This window comes from Perognathus longimembris, chromosome 2 (genome assembly GCF_023159225.1).
Source record: "Perognathus longimembris pacificus isolate PPM17 chromosome 2, ASM2315922v1, whole genome shotgun sequence".
NCBI lineage: Eukaryota > Metazoa > Chordata > Mammalia > Rodentia > Heteromyidae > Perognathus > Perognathus longimembris.
Window position 1 is genome coordinate 141,686,234 of NC_063162.1, and position 25,578 is coordinate 141,711,811.

Below are 25,578 nucleotides of genomic sequence, written 5' to 3' on the forward strand. Positions count from 1 at the left end.
ATGATGATGCTGATTATTTGTATTACAGATGGGGAAACAAGCACAGACCACTTACACTGATTAACTCACTCTGAGTGCCTGCCTCATAGCCTGTGACTTTCCCTAAGTCCTTGATGTGTCACAATTATTCCTATACAATGGCTAATGTGCCAGGCAGTCTGGACATAACAGAGAGGAACCAAAGGAGAAATAAGAGAATGATTGTGAAATCACCAGTATCCACTTTTTGTTTGGATATCAGAGCAAATAAAATAAAGTTGCATGCACAAATGCATGTTCTAGAATTTTCTAGGCCTGGTGGGAAATGGAGCTGTAATGGGTGGAGAAAGCTCAAAGACCATACAAGATCTGGTTGGAAATGAAGACAGTCTCCTGACACAATGGCAGCTTCCTTGCTCTGAAGATCGATAGGGAGTCTGTATTTCCAAATGTTTTCAGGTCACTGGAACATCATCAAGCAAGGAGACACACACTCACCCCGAGGCCTGCTCCACCACCAGATCAGGCATGCCTGGCGGCGGGGCTGCCTGCTGCGACACCACCATATCCGGGTCGAGAATGAAAATCTCATCTTGGGAAATCTCCATCACAAAGTGCAAATGTTCCTAAAGGAAGAAATGTAAGTCTTTCAGATGACTGACAGGACGCTCAAGTCATCACCTGGAGAAGAATGAAACACAGCATTCTTGAGCTTGTAGAAGAACATGATTCTACCATACTGGATGTCTTGGGAAGCTTGAGTTTCCTTCCGGAAACACCACGGCAGCGGGACTGAGCCATGGGAGATGGGGGAGGGGGAGGGGAAAGAGAAGTGGGAGGAATCACTGATTCCCCCCACAACCAAATGATCAGGATTTTGTTAGGCATACTCAGAAAACCTTTTTGCCTCTACTTATTTCCAGATATTATCCCTCCAAGGCCACTTAGACAAGCATGGCATATGAAGACCAGGACTTCTACCCCCAAGACTAAAGCTGAGTGACACGGTTGACAACCAGCTTTTCCACTGGGTTCCATCATCCTGTACTTTGTTTTCCTCTCAATGGGAATTTTGACAATGGGAATACTCGTTAACCTTGGGCAAAAGCATATGCTTTTTTTTTTCTTTTTCATGATTGAACTCTGGGAATTGGTGAATTGAAATGAAGCAGCCTGCTTAAAACTAGCTAGCGAGAAACACACTTAAAAGGTATAAACGTTGGCTGGCTGGAGCCCAAGTGCTCCTGGGAGTGACAATTTGGACTGCAGGCTGGTGACCGTATCTACCAGCCAAATCACTGTCTGTGTTCATTTGCCAAGCTAAGCCGTATCGCTGAGTCCATAAGTCACAAAATACATAGAGACAGAAAAGGTTGGTGGTTTCAATTAGAAATGCCATTCCTAAATCTGTACACATGTCAATGTTTCTATTAGAAAAATATATGAGATTAGCTGCTAGTACAGTGCAATGGTTTGTGACTTCTTTTCCCTTCCCTAATCAGACAGAAAGAAACTTACCTGAGATCTGTCTATTCGATAAAAGCGGTCAGCAGAAGTTGCTAAAGGAAGAAAAAGGCATTGAGTCATCTGTAACCTGTCACCAGATTAATACCTTGTCCTTCCACTATAGCAGTCAGGAAGGACTCTTACATGGCCGTGTCTACCCCTACTGAGAAAACAGCATTCCCATTACCTCACCCACTGCAACTCTGGTAACGGGGAATCTCTTCTCCATCCTACCTGCCACTGATGTCTTCTTTGTGCTTCCAGGACCAACTCAAATGCTCCCCATTCTGTGAGATCCTGCTGTAGTGCCCTACCCCAGAAAGAGTACAATGCTCCTATCTCTAGTCACATTTGCATTTTCTTTAAGTTCCTATGGAGACCATCGTCACGAGTAACCATGAAACTAGAAGACCTGCATCTTAAGAGATTTCTGTTTCACTTATTCTTTTTTGGTTCCACAAATTAGCCCAGGTTCTTCAGCAGAGTTAGGGCTCAATATCTTTAAGGAAATAAAAATCTGTCTTTAGATGGACTTCCAGAGAAGTGATTCTCATTTTGGAAAACAGCTTGAAGTTCCAGGCCAGAGAGGAGGGCCAGGGACCACATCTGGCCCCACGGGAGGCAATTCCTCAGGGAGGCCACAAACACACAACAGTAATTATCATTTAAACATGCCCTCAAAGGGTGTGGGCAGCATTTATGGTTTGAGAGAAGAAAAATTATAAAGTAAACATTTTGGATGTCTAGAAAGTTTGATTACCCTTAATATTAAAAAGAATAATATCCCCCACACACACTTAAGTTTCTCCAGACTCTAAATGTTAAACAGATTTTCACAAAGAAATAAAAAACATCCAAGGGGAAAACTCAAAAACTTAAAAATCGTGTGAGTGTGTGTGTGTGTGTGTGTGTGTGTGTGTTTGTGTGTGTAGTATAAGTTATACTGAAACTCAAACTCAAGGCCTCTGGTTGCCTGTTTTTTAGATAGTCTCACACTAACTTTGCTGAGCCAGACTAGACTGGAATCCTTCTATCTCTGTTTCCCAGGCAACTGGAGATACAACTGTGCAGCTAGACAATCAGAGTTTCAATAACTACAGTCCTACTGTCAGTACCTCCCAGTACAGGTGGGAGCCACTGTGCCCAGCCCCAAATCACAAAATTTTTTTTAAAATAGTGCTTATTCAAAGGAAACTGATCTTAAACCAAGCCATTCAAGGTCTTAAAACATAAAACTAAGTGGTATATGGTATTTCCTGGCTATAATCCAGGAAACTAAGGCAGGAAGAGTTTGAGAGCATCTTGTGTCACACTGTGAGAACCTATCTCAATAAAAGAAAGGGAGGGAGAGAGGGAGGGAGGGAGGAGGGAGGGAGGGAGGGAGGGAAGGAGGGAGGGAGGGAGGGAGGAAAAGGTAAAACTACAATCAAAGTTGTCTCCAAAGAATTTACACAGCTCGCTGCCAGTGGCTCAAGCCTGTAATCCTAGCTATTCAGGAGGGTAAAATCAGAGGATCACAGTTCAAAGCCAGCCCAATTAACCACAAAAACCTGGAAATGAAGGCATGGCTCAAGCAGTAAAACCTTGAGTCAAAACATCAGGCTCTGAATTCAAGCCCCAGCTACCAGCACACACACACACACAAATAAGGCTTCACACTTGAGACTAACTCCCCATGGAAATTTCATCTAAGCTTGAATGTAGAACATATCATCTATAAATATTGCTACAATTTCCATAAATGCAAGTGATTCCCCTGTGACTTCACAAGTGAAAAATGCTTCTTGCTGCAGTAGATTGTAGGATGTGGGATTAAAATCTTCAGAGGCAGCCGATGGGCCGGTACTGGAAACCTGCATTCTGATTTATGTGGGGCAGATTTCACTTAGATACATGGGCTCTTCCGTCTAACTGCCAGTCACGCATGCTGTAGAACCAACCCTTCGTGTCATACGTGTCCTCTCAGGTGCACACACACACGAAAGCATGCCGACAGCACAAACCTTGTCTCTATGTAGACAGCAGAAACTAGAGCTAGACACATCGGGTACTACAGAAGCGGGAATGTATAGAAATAAAAATGTACTGCAGTGTGGATAATTGGAAAATTGGGACTCAGCCATTCTGTGGGAATGAGAAATGCTTCAGAAGTTACACAGGCTCATTAAACCATCATAATGACACCATCAACATATGCTCAGCAGAGCAGATTTGAAGGCCATTGGAATTTTCTATCCTTTCTACACACGAGTTTTGCCTTAGGGTGAAACAAGGGTCTCACAGGAATAATAGGAACGTTGCATGACATGAAAAGAACAGAGACGTCTGTACCCATCTTGGGCTTAGGGAAGCGAAAGGCCTGCACTGATTTAAAGGAGGGGTGGGACAGTTTTAAGACCAAGAGTGTGGTCACAAGAAAACGGTCAGCTTCTGCGCGCTCATGCTGAGTGCAGCCAGAGTTGTCGAGAGTAAGTGGAGGAAATGACCTCACAGAGGTATGCAACACCAGCAAAGCCCATGCATGTTATTTAACAGGCAAATTCCAATGGTGTCGTATCACCCAAAGGCATTCTAAACAGTCTTTGGGACAATCAGAGTCTACCAGTCCACACCCTGCCCTGTTGCCTCTCTAACCCCATCCCTAGGGTTGTTCAGAAATACTCACCATCTAGGAAGCACCAGCGAGGAGACAGCCTCTGAGCAGACAGCGCCCTGGGGAAGGAGGTTTCCTGGTCCTAGGCAAGGAGACACACACATTCTCATGGTGTCACCTGAACAACCCCACGGGCTTCCCTCCCTCCACATCCTGCTGCATTGCCTACTTCTAGAAGCATGTAGCTCTTTTTTTCTTTCTTTCAACAAAGAACATTCTAGAAACGAACACAACCCTTCTGTTGGGTTCTCTACTTCACACAGAACATCTGAAAGCACACCCAGGGAGCTCTCCACAGTTACATTCAACAGAAACGGTCTAACTTGAGATGCTTACTTCCTCTGGGGAATTTCTTTCTTTCCCTTTGTGAAGCCGAGGAACTTGTAGCAGCTGGCTGTGACTTACATTGCTGTCTTCCACACAGATCTAAGGCATGAGCACAGAATGGGAGACAGTCGGACTTGCTCTACTGGTCACAGGAGACTTGACAGTACGTAAGAAACACTGGGAGCCCTCCATATTTAGGCTGCAGGTCTCTGGGAAACTGAGGTGCATTATTACAAGATCATACGTTGAAATCATTTCTGCCCCCTCCACCATGCACCCAATTGCACAGTACTTTAGACTAGGAAGAAGAAATCTTGCCAGGCATTGTGGCGATTTGCCTGTATTCCCTTTCTTGTTGGATCTGAAGTCAGTGTGGGATAAGCATTCTTTCTTTCCTCTAAACTGGGATTCCAATATTTCCTCACCAAAGCTGTTTATTTTGTTTCTGGACTTGCCACCTCCTTCCTGTCAAACTTGATTTCTGCAACATTACTAAAATCTATTCTATAACTCTTCTGTCTCTAATGATTCTTTCTCTTTAAAACCAAAATAATTCTTTCCAGGTGCCAGTTGCTCACACCTGTAATTCTAGTTATTCAGAGGGCTGAGATCTGAGGATCATGGTTTGAAGCCAGCCTGGGCAGGAAAGTCTATCCCTAATAAACTACTCAGAAAAAGCTGGAAGTGGTGCTGTGGCTAAAGAGGTACAGCACTAGCTGTGAGCACAGAGAGGCTCAGGGACAGAGCCTAAGCTCTGAGTTCAAGCCCCAGGAAAGGCAAGAAGAAAAAAAACTAAGTGATTCTCCACGGATCTTGCTGTGTCTAGTAATTTTCTCAATTTCTGCTTTTCCAGGCCCTGCCAAACTCCTAATCACATGTCTCCTAGAATGATACTTTGACCATAAACTAGAAGAGTCTGGGTTCTAGAAAGCTTTGTAGAAATTATCAGGGTCAGCTTCCTTCCATAATTTACTACTTTCAGTCCCCAAACTTCCTTAAAGTCTTTGAAGCTTTTACTTCTTAAAAAACAATTAAGGCTATGTTAGCAGAACAGACTAAGGAAGTGACAGATGGAAAACTAGGAAGACTCTCTCCTTAGGACTCTAAACTTTCGAAAAGTTAAAAATGTCCCACAGTAACGGAACTTACTGATTGTATCTGATGGTTGACAACAAACATGTTCTAGTTTGTAACACGTGATTTAGAGCATTGAATCCTAGCTTGTTGTACAAGTGAAATGAATGAGAGGGACCAGGTCTCTATGGATAAAATACAGGGAACCCTTTTAGGGACCGGAGCTGTTGGAGATCTTTTCTAGGGCAACCACACTGGCCACCACATAGACTTGGCCCTGAAATCCTTGGTGTATTCCCAGGAGGCAGGGAAGCACGTGTGAACAGCATCGAAGTCTCAGGAGAGGCAATGCAGGAGTGACACCTTCCTGGAGGGACCGGGAAGGATGCTCTCAGCGCTCTAGCTGCCTCGCTTGGTCTTGAAGCAAACCCTACCCTTCTATCAGCGTTCTCAAAGGGTGCCTCCTGGAATAGCAATAGCAACTGGGAACAGATTTCCAGCTCTCGCCTCATCCATAGCCTGAAACCCTGGGGTGGACCTCAGGGGTCTGACTTCACAAGACTTTCCGATGAAGTCAACCACACTGAAGGATCCACAAAGTGGGCAAAGTGATCAGGACAAAGGGGTCCAACCTCTCATTAGAAAATGGCAGAAAAGAAAGTTTTCCATACCCATGGATTTCTGGAGTAAATACTTGACACAGAGAAGGTCGGCTTCCCTCAGGATTGTTAGCTAAATTTGTATGTAGGGATATGAGTTGATAGAGTTATTTAAAACTGAGTTCCTGGGGACTGGCTTCGTCAACATACTAACTGGTTGAGCTAAAGAAATGTTGACATGTTCACAGGTTTGTAAGAATCCCATTTAATGTTTGGAGAATTCTATTCTGATACATGTAATTCTTTGTTTTAATAGAACGTATGGTTCTGAATGCATTTTTTTTTTGCACAAGTGTAAAAGCTAAGTTTGATAAAAATCTGAAAAAAAAGTATAAAAGCTACTAATGTCTCTCTGTTTCAAAAGAAAAGTAATGTAAATTTGAAGTTGATTTGAAATGTTTAATGCTGACTGTGACAGTTAATAAACAGAGACGTTAACAGAAACATGATGCATTCTCAAAGACAAAAGGGGCCTAAATGCTAATACCATATATATTCTGATGATGAATGTTAGAGACTACCATGAAAACATATCCGAATTTCTACAGGTAAAAAATCAACTGAGAGAAGGCAGAAATATTTGACTAATCATTTTATAAATGTAAAGATATGTAATATGACCACCAGTATAGCCAAATTAGACAAGTTTAGCTATTATTTAGTTTAATTTAATAAAGTGCTGGTTGATGTACTTCCCTATCTGCATAACTAGTTTATCACAATATTGATTTAATTTTGCATTTCTTTAATGTGCAGGTGTCTGGCTGTGTGTCTGGAAAGCCTTCTGTAGGTACCTGATTTCTTTTATTACCCTTGTTTTTGTTTATTTACTCCGTAGAATTCTAGAAAGTTTTTTTTTTTCTTTATTCCAGTGCTCCTGTGTGGTTCCAGCATGAACATTCACAGTTACTGCACTGGATGGGAGCGCTGTGTAGGAGCATTGTAGGGCCTTTCTTAGATCTCATCTTTGCTCTGGAACTAGCTTATTTCTTAAGTGTCTTCTACTACCCACATGGTTGCTTAAGTGTCCTTTCTTGTCCAGCAATAAAGGGTGGTCAGCCTCTCCCTCCCTCTGGAATGCTTTTTAATAGACGTTCAGTAAGTAGGGGGCTGATTAGATACGCTTAACAAAGCAGGATCAGGACACATTGTATTCATAAACTTCTCTGTGAAATGGCAACTCCTTTATACATCTCCTTAAAGATAATTTTTTTTTTTTTTTTGGCCAGTCCTGGGCCTTGGACTCAGGGCCTGAGCACTGTCCCTGGCTTCTTCCCGCTCAAGGCTAGCACTCTGCCACTTGAGCCACAGTGCCGCTTCTGGCCGTTTTCTGTATATGTGGTGCTGGGGAATCGAACCTAGGGCCTCGTGTATCCGAGGCAGGCACTCTTGCCACTAGGCTATATCCCCAGCCCCTCCTTAAAGATAATTTTTTTAAAAAATACTACAAAGGAAAAAGGTACGAGGATAACAATCTTTTCTCCATTTCTTTTTGTCAACAAGAAAGGGGCTTTTAAAAAATTTCCTCAAAAGGGCTGGGGATATGGCCTAGGGGCAAGAGTGCCTGCCTCATATACATGAGGCCCTGGGTTCGATTCCCCAGCACCACATATACAGAAAATGGCCAGAAGGGGCGCTGTGGCTCAAGTGGCAGAGTGCTAGCCTTGAGCAAAAAGAAGCCAGGGACAGTGCTCAGGCCCTGAGTCCAAGCCCCAGGACTGGCCAAAAAAAAAAAAAAAAAAAAAAATTTCCTCAAAAAATTGGTTTTTCAGAAGATGTCATAGAATGCGTTAACAAGCAATATTCCATTCTATCTATCAGAGGGAAAGGGAAACAAAAGAGTCAACACTTCCATATAGTATATGGTCTTACATTTTAATCCACAAAAGAAATTTGATAAGAGAACATCATCACCTTATTTGGTGACCATATTCAAATGCCATCCAGATCAAAATGCTGCCTCACTGAGATTTCACAATCCTCCAGTCCTAAACTGTTTTGCCACTTTTTTTATGTTTGTATGTGTATCTGTTTTTCTGGAGAAGGGAACTCTGTTTTCTATGGATTGTAAAAGCAATCTGAGTTTCCTAAAGGATGAAAAGGCCATTCATTTAAATGATTCGAAACATAGGCCAAAAGAAATTCAACAAGAAGGTTCAGATCAGTAAAATGACTTAATAACACTTGAAGCTTTGCAAGCAGGGAATCTCTGTTTCCAAGTTGTGGGTGATTGAAATGCCAAGCAAAGGCTCTTTGAGCTTGCTAGAGGAGGGACATTGGGCCAATTTCTGCTCTTAAAGGGATTCAATGAATTTTTCTCAACCATGGTCCCTTCCAGACATTTTTTTCAGAGCCTTAAGTACTACTTACATATATTTTTTAAATGGATAAAGGAGAAGGATAATTATATTGAGCATTGGAAGATCTGAATAAATGAAGTTAAGTAATACATCATTAATTAAAAGCACAAGACTCTGACTGAAAAAGCCAACAATACTGGAAAGAAAAACTGAAAATGCCCCAGGCAAATGAAGATTAAATTGCAGCTTTGGAGGATGCTAAAGAAATAGAAGTAGAGACATCTTTAACTCCTCAGAAACACTACCTTGAAATAGGTTTGGATATTTTCTTCTTATTTTAGAGCTCTTTCCATTTTTTTTCATTAAGAAAGTGAGCTCATGAGAGGAATAGCTATGTTCAAAGGTCCTGTGTGAAAAGTCATTTTCAAAGAAAACAGAACTAACATCTAAGTAAAGATACGCAATGCAATTAAATTACTTATTTGCAACTAAGATACATAGGTAGGCCACAGATGGCATGTGCCTATAATCCTAGCTACTCAGGCAGCTGAAATGTAAAGATCAAGGTTCAAAGCCAGCCAGGGGAGTCAAATTTGAAAGATTCTAACCAGCAGGAAAAAAAATCTGGAAGTGCAGGTGTGGTTCAAGTGCAAGAGCACCCGTCTTAAGCCAAAAACCAAACAAACAAAGCTAAGGGAGACAGCTCAAAGCTCTGAGATGCAGCCCCAAGCCCCAATACTGTCCCCTGTCCCCACCAATCATCAGGCCCCGGTACTGCCCCCCCCCCAATACCAATCAAGCCCCAATACTGTCTCCCCCCCTCAATCTCTGTCTCACCTACACTGGGACATAAAAGTTGGAGGTTCCTTTGAAGTCAGTGTTAAGATGATGCTTCAAAGTAGCAAATGGATACAATACGAAACACACCAACAAAGTACACCGACTATATATAAAATGACAAACAGAACCCCAGCCACCAAGGCCGCTGGGTGCTGAGACTACCTCTAAAAGACCTGAGGAAGGAGAGGAGAAGAGCCAGCTGGGGCAGAAACTGAGGGTGGCCAAGTGGTTGTCATTGTGGTGGTTGATTTACCTTTTAGTCAAAAGACTGAGCAAAAATTATTTATAATGAGGAAGGGTTTTGTGGGACAACTGATTCTTTTCTAGGATGAACTGCTCATCCTCATCCAAGATAAAGAATTAAGATAACATAAAGATGTTCCTATCTGGGATTTTAAATATCATAGAAGAGATAAGCTATGAAAATGAAGGAGGAACTATGCAGAATATTGTATATAACGCAGCTGGAGATAGCCAGAGATGGTGTGAGGCCAGTTTCCAAGATCACCATCTTTGAAGTCAGGACAATCACAGCCCCTACATGGGGATTTAGGGATCTTTTTTAAATTGTTCCCTGAGTGCCTCCTATGTAAAATGCCTCATTTGTAAAATAGTTTTCTATCCTGGATGGTTCTTTTGAGACATACATGATGTATAAAAATCATTTGCCTATTGGCAGTTGCATGTTGAGAGATAGATGCAAATACTCTGGGAAACAAATTCTGTTACCTAAGGAAAATCCCACCCTTAGTCACACTATGAGCCCGGGGGACCCAGGCCACAGTCTAGACTATCTTGGACAGCCAGGGCTGTCCCAGCACAGGCACTGCAGCAATGGTTTATCCACATTTGCTTTCAGATTCTGGGTTACAGAGAAAAGAATGAAATGAACTAATTTGTATGAGTGAACAAAGGAAGGAAGGAGGGAGGGAAGGAAGAGAGGGAGGGAGGGAGGAAGGAAGGGAGGATGGAAGGAAGGGAGGGGGGAGGGAGGAAGGAAGGAAGGAGATGAAAGGGGAGGAGACAGGCTTGTTTTAATCAGTGATCCATTTTGCTCCCTTGAATTCTCCAGTTACATTGCCTACCATACTCTACTCCACCCATGCACTCTTTATCTTTTGAAAATCCCACCGAAATACCTTCGTCAATGGAAACAACAGGAAACCACACCCAGAGCCAAGAGACAGGGATTACTTTTCACTGAAAGAAAATCCCAATTACAGATTTTATATATCTGTATGTGTGTAGTAATTATAATGTTAAACTTGATGCAAGTGTGGATGACCTTAATCGTTTCTGAGCACATTGTCTAGTTATTAGCTCTGAGAATTTCATTTTCAAATCTATATCCTGGACACCTGTAGTTCACATCTATAAGCCTAATGACTCAGAAGAATGAGATCTGATGATCTCAATTCAAAGCCAGCCAAAGGCAGACAAAGCTGAGAAACTCTTATCTCTAACCAGAAAAAAAGATGCCAGAATTAGAAGTGTGGTTCAAGTTGTAGACCTCCAGCCATGAGTAAAAAACAAACAAACAAAGAGCATGAAGCTCTTGAGTTTAAGCTCCAGTACTACCACTAAATAAATTAACAAGTCCTAACTAAACTAACAAGTCCTCCTGTTTATTGCAATCATTTTATAAGACCAATAGCAACCACTGTATACCAACCAAGTGCTTATTTGCCACAGAGACCGGGTAAAATAAAGACTATGAAATAGAGCAAGCGTGTTGAAGAAGCTGAGTGAGCACTTCATTTATTAGCTAGGCATCATTTCACTGATAGGCAACTACGAAAAAATACATTGTGATATAATATGAATAGATAGTAAGTAAAAAAAAGTAAATTTATTTTTAATCTTAAAAATAAACTTCCATATGCACATTTATGTATGTCTGCATATATAACTCTACGTAGATGTGAGGTAAGATAGGAACGTCACCACACCCGAAAGGTGCTGTGCTAAGGTGTCCACGGGGAGGAAAGAGTTAAAAACAAAGCAGCGGTGTGGTCCTAAGAACAACCTGAACATTAAGGCAAGCCAAGATTCCAAAGCGTGGAAGACAACACGTACAGCTTAGGAAAGCCAAGATAAATCCCAGGCGAGCCTTGCTAGCAAAGAGAAACACATATTAAATGGATGAAAATGGCGCAGAAATGAGAGAAGAGAATTGTTGTAAAGGAACTCAAAATGTAAAGGCTTGGTAGTTAAACTGTACAGTGGGTGTCTTGAGCTAATAATGACCACATGGAGGAACAAGCTCTAGAAACACAGACTAGAAGAAATCCCCATGTCCCGTCTAGCACACTGCCCTTTCTCTGCTACTCAAAATGGAGAGTAAGAATACAAACAAATGACAGGGAAAATAGTAGAGATAAAAACTGAATGAACTTTGTTTATAATTTGTGTGTGTGTGTGTGTGTGTGTGTGTGTGTGTGTATGCATGCGTGCCCAGGTGCTAGTCCTGATTTGAACTCAGGACCTAGTCAATATCCTTGAGCTTTTTGCTCAAGCCTCGCACTCTATTACTTGAGCTGCAGCTCCACTTTCAACTTTCTCTTGTTGCTGAATTGAAGATAAAAGAACTTTACTGCCCAGGCTGTTTGAATAGTGATCCTCATACCTCAGCCTCCTGAGTAGCAAGGATTAGAGGCGTGAGCCATCAGTGCCTGGCTGTGCCGTAATTTTTGTTTAAAGCAATCCACAGTGGGTGATGCATCTCTAGCAGTCAGATTCTCCAATGTATCCTCCCTGGGGTCCTGGGCAATCACTGGTGTTAAGGAATCATAGATTTATATCCTCTGGTCATTGCAGGAAGCAATGCAATGAGGTTCATGAATCAGACTAGAGTAGCAAAGAGGAAGTGAGAAGAACAGAATATCCCATATTCACTGCTTGGGATTTCAAGGTTGCTGTGGCAATATTCTCACAATTAAATAAATTAAAATTCTGGGTTGGTAAATGCATTTCATTAAAACGAACGGACCTACTTGCTGATAAAACCAAAAACATCAGCTTAAAAATATGTACCTTTCAAAAGCATTTGACCTGTACATGCGTTACATTGCAGGAGGAATTTACATAGAGACCCAAAGGGGGCCCCTAACCATCACATCCATAGCTTTCGATAACTGAGGGCCAATGGTGTCCTCAAGGCTTTCAAACCACACAGTTAAACTCACCAGAGATAAGACACTTGACTTGCGCCTGTGTTATCTCTTAGCTCTCTTCACTTAAACAGAGTGGTTGAGATGACTGTAATTGACATTGTTCTATAATGTCAGCTCAGTGATATAACCTTACATGCATCATGCTCCCTTCCACTTGAAACACAATCTTCTCAAATTTCAGGCTCTTCCAATGTAGGATACTAACCAAGACTGCTCATTCTGAAGATCCCTGATTGGTGAATTTTCTCATTTGATACATGTTAATGGAAAAAAGTCTTTCTCATGCCAAAATATGTCCATAGGCACAAACAAAATCTGATATTTCTCACATTTGTGTGTCTTTGTGTGTGTATGTGCGAGGCTGAAAGCCAGTTAGCACGAACCATATATAATTAAGACAGAAATTCTCTGAACCGCTATTTGGCACACATATGCCAAACTTGCCCTTCATTTACATTTGATTACTCATAGTTAATGCACACATAATGTAATGAAGACACAGCAGGCCCATTACACACTCCAGTAGGTTATCCAATTAGGCAATATGTACCCAGCCCTGAACTATACCTTCAATGTGAATGAAATTCTTTTTTCCTTTCAAAACAAGTCTTTCCTATTGGAAATCTCTGCTTTAGTAAATAATGCCCTGTCCATTATCAGTTCACTCTTATTTACCCATTCAGACTTTTCTGTCTGCACTAATCTCTCCACCATCAACCTATCTGCCCATTCATCTTTTCTCTATCACCAAGTTGCTTATATATGTGTTTCTGTGTTTCTGTACAAATGTAGTTCCAATGAGTTGAATCACTACTTCTAGCTTTATATTTGAAAGCATTTTAACTTCAAATCCATGTTACTATTAATATTTCCTGTAACATCATAATAAGTAAATAGGCCAGCACTGAAATATGAAGGAATTGTGATATAGTAAAGATTGAAATGAAAGCTACTCTGACATTTTAAAGAATTTCTTTAGGTAAGCGATTTCTCCATTAGTAACAGCAACAACTTCATCTCTCTCTCTCTCTCTGTATACATTAACAGTATCACCTTCATATCCAATAACAAACAGACCTAGCCCTAGGCAATTCTCACTTTAAGTCCTCATTTGACCCATTTCTGACAGCTTCAATTCAGCGCCAAAGGGGGAAAAAATATTCCCCAAAGTTCTTAAATGACCCTCATCTTTCTCTAGGAAAAGATAAATTAATTCCCAGGGAAACACTCTCAAACTTGCTTTATCCACTGAAGTACATTTCTATAATCAAACACTGAAAAGAAGAGATTTCTAAAAATAGAGATATCTTCTCTGTAATACAAAAAGAAAACAGAAAAAAGATTTCTGAGAAAGGAGAGGGAAGGGCAGATAGTATTACAAAGAAAAAAAATCAAGTATTTATCAGATATACTGTTCTCCAAGGAGCAGATACAGCCTCCAAAAGATCAAGTTTGTATGGGCAAAAGGAGATCAGAGAATGAACAAATTAATATAGACTCAGATTTGACCAAGAGGTTTGATTTACTTATTTACTTTTTGCTTATGGACATAAAAGACAGCTACATTGATCTGAAGAATAAAAAGACTATTCAGCAACTCTGCATCTCTTTTAAGATATTTCAGCCCATCTAGTGTTATTTTTAAGGTAAATTATTCTCAGAGAAAGGGCTTTCCTGGATACACATGTTTTGTGCCTGCTATTGATTCTATGGTGGTCATTAAAATGTCAAGTTTTTACCTCTTAATACTCAGATCCATACAAAGCATCATCTTGGAGAAATAGGCCCATCCAAGGTGCCCACAAAAACCCTGCTTGCTACTGGCTCTCTTTATGCTACTCTCCCATATCTGTAGCTGCCTTTTCTTTTATCTTCTGTAACTAGTTTTACCCCTCCTTCTCCTTCCACTTTCCCATCAAAGCCTTCTAGCTTCCATGGACCCAGTTCTGGAATATATGGTGACTTGAAGTTTTTCAAGTTCTATACTATTCACATTTGTGTCTGCATAAAACATTCTATAGGATTTGCTGCCCCGCCCTCCTCCCCCCCCCCCCCCCCCCCCGCCGCTTAAGATGGTTAGTGGCCTCCCTGGCCTCTGTGCAGAACATTCTAAGAAATACCTCCGGATATTATCAACTGTCCCTTGTAGGGACCAAAACACTTCTGCAGTCAAGACCTAGAGGAATGAGTGAATATGTCTCTATTTCCTAGAGACTTTATGACTGGAGACTAAGAAGAACCATGATTTCTAGAGAGTGAGAAGGAATTACCTATTATCATAGATGGCCTCAGAAGGCATCCTGATGAAACAGATATTATCCAATTCCCTTATGAACTTCAGTTTATTTGCCAACATTCAGATGGCACCGAGTCACGTGGAATATACTTTACTTGTTAACCTGTCAGTTACAGGCGAAACAGACACCCTTCGGGTAGAAGAGCCTTTGTATTTTGACTTAAGAGATGAAGTGGACAGGAATTTGCAGCAGGTTATAAATAACCAACACATTCTTGTATCCTCCATAATGCCTTGTTAGGTTAATGCAAGGAGTCATTTTTGAGCTTCAGTGCTTCGTTAACAAGTCACTATGAATTAAGAAGAGGAAGAAACCAAAGCAATCGAATGGTTAAGCAGCAAAGAATGCCATATGTCTCACTAATAAGATGTCTTGGGTCCATGCTCACCTTTCTAAATGCTGTTAACATCTTGTGGGTAATTTTTCCCCTTTTGTTATGAGAAAACAGCTACGATCCCAGCTGTAACTTAGTGAGCTGACAGAAATTGCTCGTTTGTCAACTTCCCGGGCATAAAAAAAAAAAAAAAATCATGCTCTTCACAATTAATTCTCCAAGCATACTTCATACCATTTCATACATTAGAGAGCTCATTAAAAAGCATTTAAGACAGTCTATTGTCTGTGCTGCTTAAAGTTTGCTCTCCTGAATTACGGCCAGCCCCCAATGGAGACAGTCTAGAGGCGCTGATGCTGTCCTTTCCTGCATTAACAAAATTTATCACTACATTTCCTCTCTGGTGGTTTTTGTTGTTTTCTACATAAAAACAACAGCACCTGCACCTCATGAATTTTATCCGTGTCCTTAGAAATCACATAGAAATCAATGCACATCATTCCAGCCTCTCCAGGGCTGCTCTTCATGTGGCTCACTCTCTGGTGTTGGGATGCCATCTCGAACTGGGGCCCTAGCTTTCCTGCTGTTTGCCTCCACATCCTGTCTGTTCATTCCCCTGGACCCGTGCTCTCGATGACAGATGGTGCACTGAGTCCTCCTCGGTCTCTGAACTCTGCCCATAGGATCCCAACCAGCCTCCGAATTCTCAACACGATCCATTTGCTGGTGACTCTCACATGTCTATCTCTGGGACTGGGCTTTTTTTTTTCCCAATAAGCTTTTGTATTCATATACTCAACTTCCTACTCACCAAACTTCTTGGGTCTGATAATCATATCAACAGTAGCCGGGTGCAAAGCAGAAGTCTCGATTCATCATCTCTCCCCTTCATTCCTCCCCTGTCCATCTTCATGTGAAAGTTCATCCCCTCAATCTGCTATCCCTGTGCCTTGCATCGATTAGTTCTCCTTTGCACTGCTCAGGAAAATTCCTCACAACCCTCCCCCGTGGGCTCTGGCCATGCTAATTCTAAAACAGCCGTCTGTCTGTCTCTCGTTCTCTTTCTCATTCAGTGTCTATGTCTCTGTCCCTCTGTGTCTCTCTTCTGTCTCTGTCTCTATCTCTGTCTCTCTCTCTCTCTCATCACCTTACCTCTCTTTCTCTCTAGCTCATCCTGCTTTCTAAAACCTGTTCCCTCTTCCCTCCTAAGGAGGGGGTGGCATGACACTCCAGATTCTCATCCTTGATCACCTCCCTGGACTCCTCTATACTCAGTACACAAAACCTTCTGATGTGACATTTGTAAGACAGAGATTTTGACACCAGATTTTGACTCGACTACAAGTAAACAAAAAATACAGTAAAATTTTGACACAGTCTGAAAAATACCATTACTCTTACTGCATGGTTTTTATTACTGAACAATAACCGAGACAAGTATCATTCGCATGTTCTAGATTCTCATCCATCTCTTGCTCCCTGTGGACATATACAAAGATAATGTAAAAGCAATACAGTGAAAAGACCCATGATGAACACCGTCACCCGAAACAACATTGTGTAAGACACTCTAGTACATACAAACATATGTTGTAATAAGGCTAGTTAGAACAAATGCTTAAAATATTTTGATAAAATTGCAAAAGCTCAAAATATCCAAGAGTAAAAAGTACAAACTTTAAAAATAGAGAACCTCCCGAATTCTAACACAGCACATGTCAGAGATCTGCTCTAGGCTTTATAAGCACTAAACATGTTAAAATAAAATTTTGCATTTTGTTGGTACTGGGGTTTGAACTCAAGCCTTGTGCTTGCTAGACTAGAGCTCTACCAATTGGGTCAAACCACCTACCCTTCAAATGAAATCATACCTAGGTAATAGCTGTAGGGTAAACCTAAGGAAAGCCAATGTGAGGAAAATTCTATCTGAAGAATTAGGTGGAAATTTGCCTTCTGAAACAATAAAAAAAAAGAGAGAAAATAGACTAGAAGTCATTTCTTCTCTTTTTTTTTTTCCTTTTGCTGGTCCTGGGGCTTGAACTCAGGGCCCGGGCTCTGTCACTGAGCTTCTCTGTGCTCAAAGCTAGCGCTCTACCACTTGAGCCACAGCACCACTTCCGGCTTTTTCTGAATAGTTTATTTGAGATCAGAGTCTCACAGACTTTCCTGCCCAGGCTGGCTTCCAACTGTGATCCTTAGATCTCAGCCTCCTGAGTAGCTAGGATGATAGCCATAAGCCATCAGCACCCAGCTAAAGTAGACATTGTTTTAATTATAGCAATCTAGAAGAAAGGATTCTGGAGTTTGGGGATATGCTGAGTTAGAAATAAACACCTACAAAGAAAAGAAAAGAAAATCTCCAAGGCCATTCTTGCACTAATAGTAGCTGCTTTGGGTAAAGGTGGAGGGCAAATACTGACAGGGGAAAAACACCTTCTAGAAGGTGACCAGCTATAGAGCCTTCATTAGACTACTGTTGTTATTGTTTATAGAAGAGAATACTAAGGTAGAGGTTTGATGCACAGCAGAAGAGATGCTAAAACCCCAAATAAGAAACTAAACTAGGACTTCCACACTGCTGAATAGAGACATGACATCACGTACTGCATAATGATGACCCACATAAATAGTGGTCTCATAGCCTCTCCCTAGTGACTGTAGTCACTTACTTGGTGTGTTTTCCCTGCTATCTGTATGACTAAACAGTGTGTAAACAACTGAAAGATGCATTTCTTTGAGCATACAATTGTTTCTAAGTGATACAGGGCTGTATTGAAATCCTCTTCAATAGGGAGGCACAAAATCATCTCCCGAACCTATAACTATCTCCCAAACTTATTTGGAGAAGCTTCTGGTAATGCTATGACTCTCACAGGCCTCTCCCACCATAGATGTATCTAGCAGTCTCTTAAAAGTAACTTGAGGGCTGGGGATATAGCCTAGTGGCAAGAGTGCCTGCCTCGGTATACCCGAGGCCCTAGGTTCGATTCCCCTGCACCACATATACAGAAAATGGCCAGAAGCGGCGCTGTGGCTCAAGTGGCAGAGTGCTAGCCTTGAGCGGGAACAAGCCAGGGACAGTGCTTAGGTCCTGAGTCCAAGGCCCAGGACTGGCCAAAAAAAAAAAAAAAAAAAAAAAAGTAACTTGAATGGACCACTTTGTAGGGGCCTTTTTTAATGTGTAAGGCCTAATTCAAATCAGCCTAACGGCGTCTATTTTGTACGATTCCTGTTTTATCTGGCAGGAAGGCTGATGTCCTTTGTTTCACAGAAGCTGTTCTCCTGAAGTCATGCTGGACCCAACCTGTGTCCCAATTGGACAAAATACACCTGGAATGGATTTCCCAAGCTGCCAAACAGCCACCCCGAACACAAGCTGACCTGGGTGACCGCCTGGAAAAGCCAGCTGAACTAAAACAAAACAGAACATCAGCAGTTCATTCTTTCTATATTTTCAGTGCTTATAAACTTTAGTCCTAACCCCTCTTAGGGTCTGCCTCTGGTGTCTACCTCTCTTCTTGTCTTGGAAAATGAATAAGCCTTTGCCTCTTTGCCATTCTGACTCTGGTGAATTCTCTCACATTTCATGCATGGGCTGAGGCCCTCCGACCTAACCATTAGGGTGATACTCTCTCTCTCTCTCTCTGTATGTGCCTGAGAAAGCAAATGAATAAGCCGATTGCTCAAGGGATATGTATAGCACAGAAGAGATGGGAGAGTTGGGAAGAGACTACATTCCCAAACTTATTGGGGGCAACAGACAATGGACAAGTCTCCTGATGTAGGTCAGAGGAGACCAAATAACAGATTAGGTTTATTAGCTCTTCTCCAAAAGATCACTATGTACCAATTCAATTGTGTCTTAGGGCTTTTGTTTGATGGTTATAGGAAGCAGGGCATTCTCTTCCTTGGATGCCATCTTAGACCATGACAACATCTATCACGGAAAGAGGAGAGTAAAGCAGAAAGACCAGAAGCAAAATAGAGCATGAGCCATGATCAAGTAAAACAGGACATCTACTTTTAAATCTGGACTTTTTGCTTATACGATCTGGTAGACCCTTTTCTTATCGAGCTAGTTTGATTGCATCTTTTGGTGCTTGCCACTAAAAGCATTGCATTGCAAAAAGCTTTTCCAAATGGTTTGGAAGAAAGTCCACAGTCTAAATTTCTGCTAGATTTGTGTGGTTCCAAATCAAGAAGGTGCAAAAGAATTGAAATAACAGCTTTAGTAGGCTCTTGTGAGAGTGAAATCTTTCCATAGAGAACAAGTGGACTTTAAGTTGAAATGAGAGCTACACTGAAAGATGAACTGCTTTTGGCTGGAAGGTAAGAAATAAAAAGAGGCAATTATGTTACCTGGTAATGAACTCTCTGGGAGCCAGAAGAAACTGATTGCAAGTCCTAATGAAAATGAAGAAAAAAATCCATACCTTAAAATGAGTTGGAACATGCTGCCTACAATTCTATGAACTCCCAATTTAATGTGAAGACACTCATCTGGGAAATATCTAATACTTCCAAATTCATCAAGGTTATTTACAGATGAGTAATGCCAGAAATAATAACGTACTAAGCTGGATAGAGAAAACACAGATCATTTGTCTTTGAAACTTAGCTATCCTAAATGGTGTTTAGGGGTAAATCATATATTATAATTTCAAGGATAAAAGAAAAACAAAAGCAGAGAACCTATGATTTTGTTGTAAAAACTCAGGATCCTACTTAATTTGCACCTGAACTTTTGACTTAGAAAGAGGTTTTCTAAAATGCCATCAGCCACATAGTCTCCATTTTATGCTGAGTTCATACTGTCATGCTAACTGTGTTGAGAGCAACTCACTTTGCAAATATGAGTTTTCATAAGCCTCAAAGAGAAAGTCACTCACCATCTGTATCTGACCACAGTACAAATTAACAAGGGAGAGACGCATATGAGGTTTTCTGGCAGGTTCAGAAAGCCTGCCTCTGTTTATGAAGGTTTATAACTAAGTTGTCATTCTTGTCATATCCCCTAGGCCTTCTTGCTAATGAGTATAGTGACTCTATTTTCAGATGTCAGCAATCCTGGCTACCTTTGTCCTTACTGTTGTCTCCCACAGGGCTGAATCACATTATTTTCTGTGTCCAAGTTAGTTTTTAAATTTCTTTTTATTTGTGGAGTTCATTCTTACTAATAAAATAAATCTAATCCCAATTGACTATTTAGTTGAATAAGCATGCCAACATCATTAACCAAGTTACTTGAGTGGTACTTTTTAAATTAAAAAAAAAAGTTCAGTAACCATTTATGATTCACTTTTTTATTGCAGATTTAACAAAATTCCACAGCAAAATTCAAATGTCATTTTGAAAAACAGGACACCGTGGTTTCATAGAATATAGATTTGAACTTGAGTCATGTTAAAAAGTTCACAAACTTTTATGTAGTTTAGCAGTTTTTCCTCACTCAAACTCTTGCTCATACTAGTTTTTACAATTTGGCTTCTATTGTTAAATAGCTTGCTTTCATAATTCCAGCTTTATTATCAGAAATATTAAATGTTAAAAAGAAATACTAGTATTTTCACACCATTGTGCTCATCTCACTCAAATTTATTTCTACTGAGAGAAACAGAATTAAATATTGTAGCTAAAGGTACAACTAAAGGGAGTTTAATCACCTATATATCTATTCTAGTATGTTTACTTATATATATAATGTGTTACACAAAATAGAGTGGTATCCTTCAGAATTCTACAACAGTTTGGAAAACCACAAATGCCTTAGTCTTGCCTGAGAAAAGCATCTCTAAAAAGCATCTTACAATAAAAATCACTAACAAAGAAATGTTTTGTTATGTATGCTTGGCCATTTGAGGAGCGGAGGCAATTAATATGCCCTGTGAAAATACCCACATTACAACAGCAATTGTAATGATGACTTTGATTCTCCTGGCTTGGCTGGTGCAGATTCAATCCAGAGGAATGCCATCTACGAAATTACCTTCTTTCTTTCTTTATGGCAAGACCAGATTGAAGGGAAAATAATAATAGGAAGATTATTCCTTTGTGATCAGCCTAGTGGAATATGGGATTTTCTTTCTTGTAGGACTTTCCTGTTTTAAAAGATGTAGCTGGCTGTTTTTGACAGAAATCAGTGCTGATACAAAACATTGCATAACCCCAAATCTCTGACTTCTTTTATTATTCATCAATATCTTTTGGTGTTCTACATAGTTCAAAAACAACAACAACAACAACAACAGGTATGTAGTCTGGCAAGAAGACAGAGGTTCCAAGCTACAGTTATGGAATATACCCAAGCAGTGGTCCCTTGGAATTGATCTAGTCAATTCTTTGCCATTTCAACTGGCAAAGTCAAACTGGGGTGAGGGAAGGGGGTAAATTTTAATCGTATAAAGGACAAGGACACTACATTTACATCTCACTTAGAAATACAGACACACAGCTGGTAATTGTTCATAGAAATGGACAGCTGATTAGCATCATTAGCTAAATAAACTCACCTCCTGTAAGCGGTCTATGTACATACGGCAAGTCTCCAAATCACAGTCTCCGCGGACAACGAGAATACCCAGAGGAATTGCTAAGAGTAAAGGATAAAAGAAAAGTGTAAAAATAGCATATTTGATTTTTCCAGATGGGAATAATTTGTGTGGCTCCGAGATTTAAAAGCAATTTCCTAAGTATTATGAGAATTTTGAACATTTCCATACAAAGAAATTAGCATCACTTTCCCTAGACCCCCACGAAGATGTGTTTCTTCCGGTAGTTGCCACACATGAGCCACGTTCTTCCTGCCACCTGGCCTTCTCTTTCTATCTCAGTGGTCCTTGTTTGAAGTAGAATATATAATAGCAGTGGACTGGAGCATGCTCCTAGCCAGCTGAATTCTTCACGTCCAATACAAGTCATAAGGATACAGCACTGAGGAGGAATCTAACATCCAGGTTTCTGGATGCATACTCCTTTCCTAAATGCACGGTGTTTCATAGCTCAGTTGGTTTGCAACACATCTAAAGCAGTATCAGAAACTGGTGGCCAATATCATAGGTATCAAATCAGCAACTCTGCCCATCTTTTAATCAAATAATCCTTTAACCAAATAATCCTTTACTGAGAATTGGAGAAAAGAAAGAGGTAACCTCTATCACAATTCCATAGGAAAGATTTATAAACTCAATTGTAATTACAATGTGCAGTGTTGCTTTGGTTTGGCAAACCATTAAAGTTAGCTCTTTGTTTTTGCAAATGATTCACCTCTTTGGTATGCAAACTAAGGTGAGAGGATGAGGCCCATGGAGGTCCAAGGAGTAGGCTTGCGACCACTGGGACAAGAATGCTGACAACTTCATGCATAGTTTGTAAGTGGGTAGAGCACGCTCAAGGTAGGTCTTTTCCTTTAGTGGTGAAGACATAACCTTCCAGGAAGCAGAGCAAAGCTGGAAGAGGATCACAGCAAAGCCATCGAAAGCTTGGGTTCCTCTCACCTGGACGTAAAGGCAGTGCTGATTAGCTCATGAAGTGCCCCCATACCAAAGCTGGAAGTCAGTGAGTTTTTTTACCCAGGTCACAGTTTCCATCTAGCTTTTACATGTTTCACTTTGAACAATGAGTTGAAAGACAAAAATTACCAGGAAACTGAAAAATCTCTGTAAGGCAAAATCCAGTGACCCAAACAAAAATGCAATAAAATGAAATGTATGGGAAAGAAATATTTTTAAAAACATCTTTAAGACACTCGGAGTTTAGAGAAAATGATTCATCCATGAAAAGCAAATGTGGTTATATTTTTAAAGGAGTATAAAAGAAGGAGAATCTTTTATCAAGACTCTACTGGACTGTTTACCCCAAACAAAGGATGAGTATGCGGTAAAAAAAGAAAAAGAGGAATATCTAAAGTAGAAGAAATGGGAAACCCAAGGATAAAGGAGAGAAGAAACACCCAATGGAGTGAGGCTAGAGGACCCCAGTATGACAGACATTTGGACTTCAAACAATTAGAGCACTATGCCTACAGCGACAGATGTGTCAAAAACTGTCATCACTAAGAATCTCAAAACCCTTCTAGAGCTACTTTCTAACCAAAGATTAAAATGTCTAGGAAATCCTGCACCAGTTTCTTGTGTATGCGTATACATGATGAATTTGCGACCATATATCATAACACTATATCACTCCAAAAATGTTCTGCTTCAACCTATTCCAGAGAACAAGTATTAGACTATGGTAAAAACAGAAGAAAACTCAGATGTTCTTTCTAATGATATTTCCAATGTGTAGAACCCACGCTAACACCTGCCAACACCTCCCAGGACTCAATTATCACCTTGCCCTCTCCATCTTCTCAGAATGGGCGCAGGTGCACTTGCAAGAACCTGAAGATAGACAAGGACCAGAGATTATTTTTGGCACTCTTGGGAACCTCAATCTCAAAGTGATTACGTCATTTTTTACCTTACACAGAGGGTTTGGCCTTTGCTACCCAACTTTCCAGAATCATTTGCTATATGGTTTAGGAACAGATGCACAGTGGATAAATATGTATCAATGAAGAGAATGGCAAATATAAAAATCAGCATGAGGGCTGGGGATATGGCCTAGTGGCAAGAGAGCTTGCCTCGTATACATGAGGCCCTGGGTTCAATTCCCCAGCACCACATATACAGAAAATGGCCAGAAGTGGGCGCTGTGGCTCAAGTGGCAGAGTGCTAGCCTTGAGCAAAAGGAAGCCAGGGACAGTGCTCAGGCCCTGAGTCCAAGCCCCAGGACTGGCCAAAAAATAAATAAATATATAAATAAATAAATAAATAAATAAATAAATAAATAAATAAATGAAATGAAATGAAATGAAAATCAGCATGAAATAGTTACCCTGGAACAAGAGGGACAAGGGAGGTGTTTGTTCTGGTTATTAATCAATGTGATATTACGATTAGCCTTTAATATCCTCATCTTAAATAGAATTAATCCAATATGTTTGACTAGGCTACAGGATGCCCACATTATTTCTGGCTGGGATAATGACTCTGGAAGAGGTGAGAATTTATATCATGGACTGAGAAAAGAATCTGTGGAAGATTGAACCCTAACACTGAATCTGTGGAAGGCCTGGAGAGAAGAAAAGGAAAGGCAAATTTTCTCTTTCCTTAAGCTAGGGCACCCATCCTCTCTCTCCATCAGGTATGATAGCTCTTCATTTTCTGGCCTTTGCACTCTTACATCGGTCACAGCCCATCTGCACCCCAGTTTTCAGGCCCCTGATCTTGTGCTGGGACATACACTATCAGCTCATATGCCCGTCAGGCCTTTGGACCTGGATGAAGAGAGACCAGACTTTTTCCTGTTTTCCCAGCTTACTGATGGAATAATGTTCCACCTAGCCTTCATTTTCAGGGGCCAGGCCCATCACACCAGAGATCTCTTCTTATGTATCTACATATACTAATGTCTTTATTTCCCCAGTCAACTCACATTAGTATTTGCATCCACAGAGATAAGGTAGCCATCTGCAAATCCGGAAGAGAGCCCTCAAGACAATAAAATACTGAAGAAATTATGGCTATAACTGGTAATCATCAGCCTTGAGGAAATTATACTGCAAATTACTTATTTCCAGCCAAAACATCAGTCTTGCCGTGACCTCTTCTCAGCATTGACTCTGACCTCCACTAACCCCCATTTCCCATTTCTGTTTGTGTAAATGTTGCCTAATCGAGACCATAATTAAATAGATGCATTGAGAACTTCTTTATACATTTTATACCTACATGATCTGGATTTTGTGTCTGAAATAAAATGCCAAAGGGACTTACTAAGTAATTTTTTTCTTTTGTACTTGAAGTTAGGACCACTGGAGCATATTTTGCACATGTATGCCAAACACTGCATACATTAACACTAGTCATCTTCAGGAAATTTAAGCATACTATTGTATCTCCAGGAAAAATTTTAAGTATTACATGAGCTAAAAGAAAATGTCCAAAATCAACTTGTAAAATATATATTTCACCACACATGCTAAGCAGAATCAGAGATGCACGAAGCTTGAGTGTCCTGTTACTCAACATGTTAAAGACCAAAATTATTGAAGGCTATCCTAAAAGGTACCTGGAGTGTTTAAAAAAAAATGGAAAATGTTGTACAAAGATCAAGAGGGTGATGCAAACCACAGTCAAAGAATTTCCTCAAGTGAACCAATTATTTGAAGGAAGATGAACTCTGGATTACACTGACCCAACTTCACAGGGATCATTGAAGCAAACTGCATTCTAAACCAACCGAAGGAGTCCGCTGAGCCATTATGATTTGGCCAGTGAAAGTCCTCCATGGGTAGAGATGAAGGTAAATACTTATGCAGCTTCGTGAGTCCCTGGATGCTGGGCTAAGCCAGGTGCACATTCTGCAAGCACAGGGCTCCAAGGCCAGATCAG

The 25,578-nt window shown here is 40.7% G+C and overlaps 1 protein-coding gene across 1 annotated transcript in view; it reads right to left on the reverse strand.

The window, feature by feature from the left end:
* The window catches only part of Dgki (diacylglycerol kinase iota), a 327,861-nt gene that overhangs the window by 62,484 nt on the left and 239,799 nt on the right, over positions 1-25,578 (reverse strand). Inside the window, exons 22-27 of the mRNA XM_048340285.1 lie at positions 21,652-21,731; positions 19,502-19,546; positions 4,475-4,564; positions 4,151-4,220; positions 1,498-1,538; positions 478-605 (exon numbers count right to left, since the gene is read on the reverse strand). Coding sequence (XP_048196242.1) covers positions 478-605; positions 1,498-1,538; positions 4,151-4,220; positions 4,475-4,564; positions 19,502-19,546; positions 21,652-21,731 — 454 coding nt within the window. The remainder of the gene's footprint in view (positions 1-477; positions 606-1,497; positions 1,539-4,150; positions 4,221-4,474; positions 4,565-19,501; positions 19,547-21,651; positions 21,732-25,578) is intronic.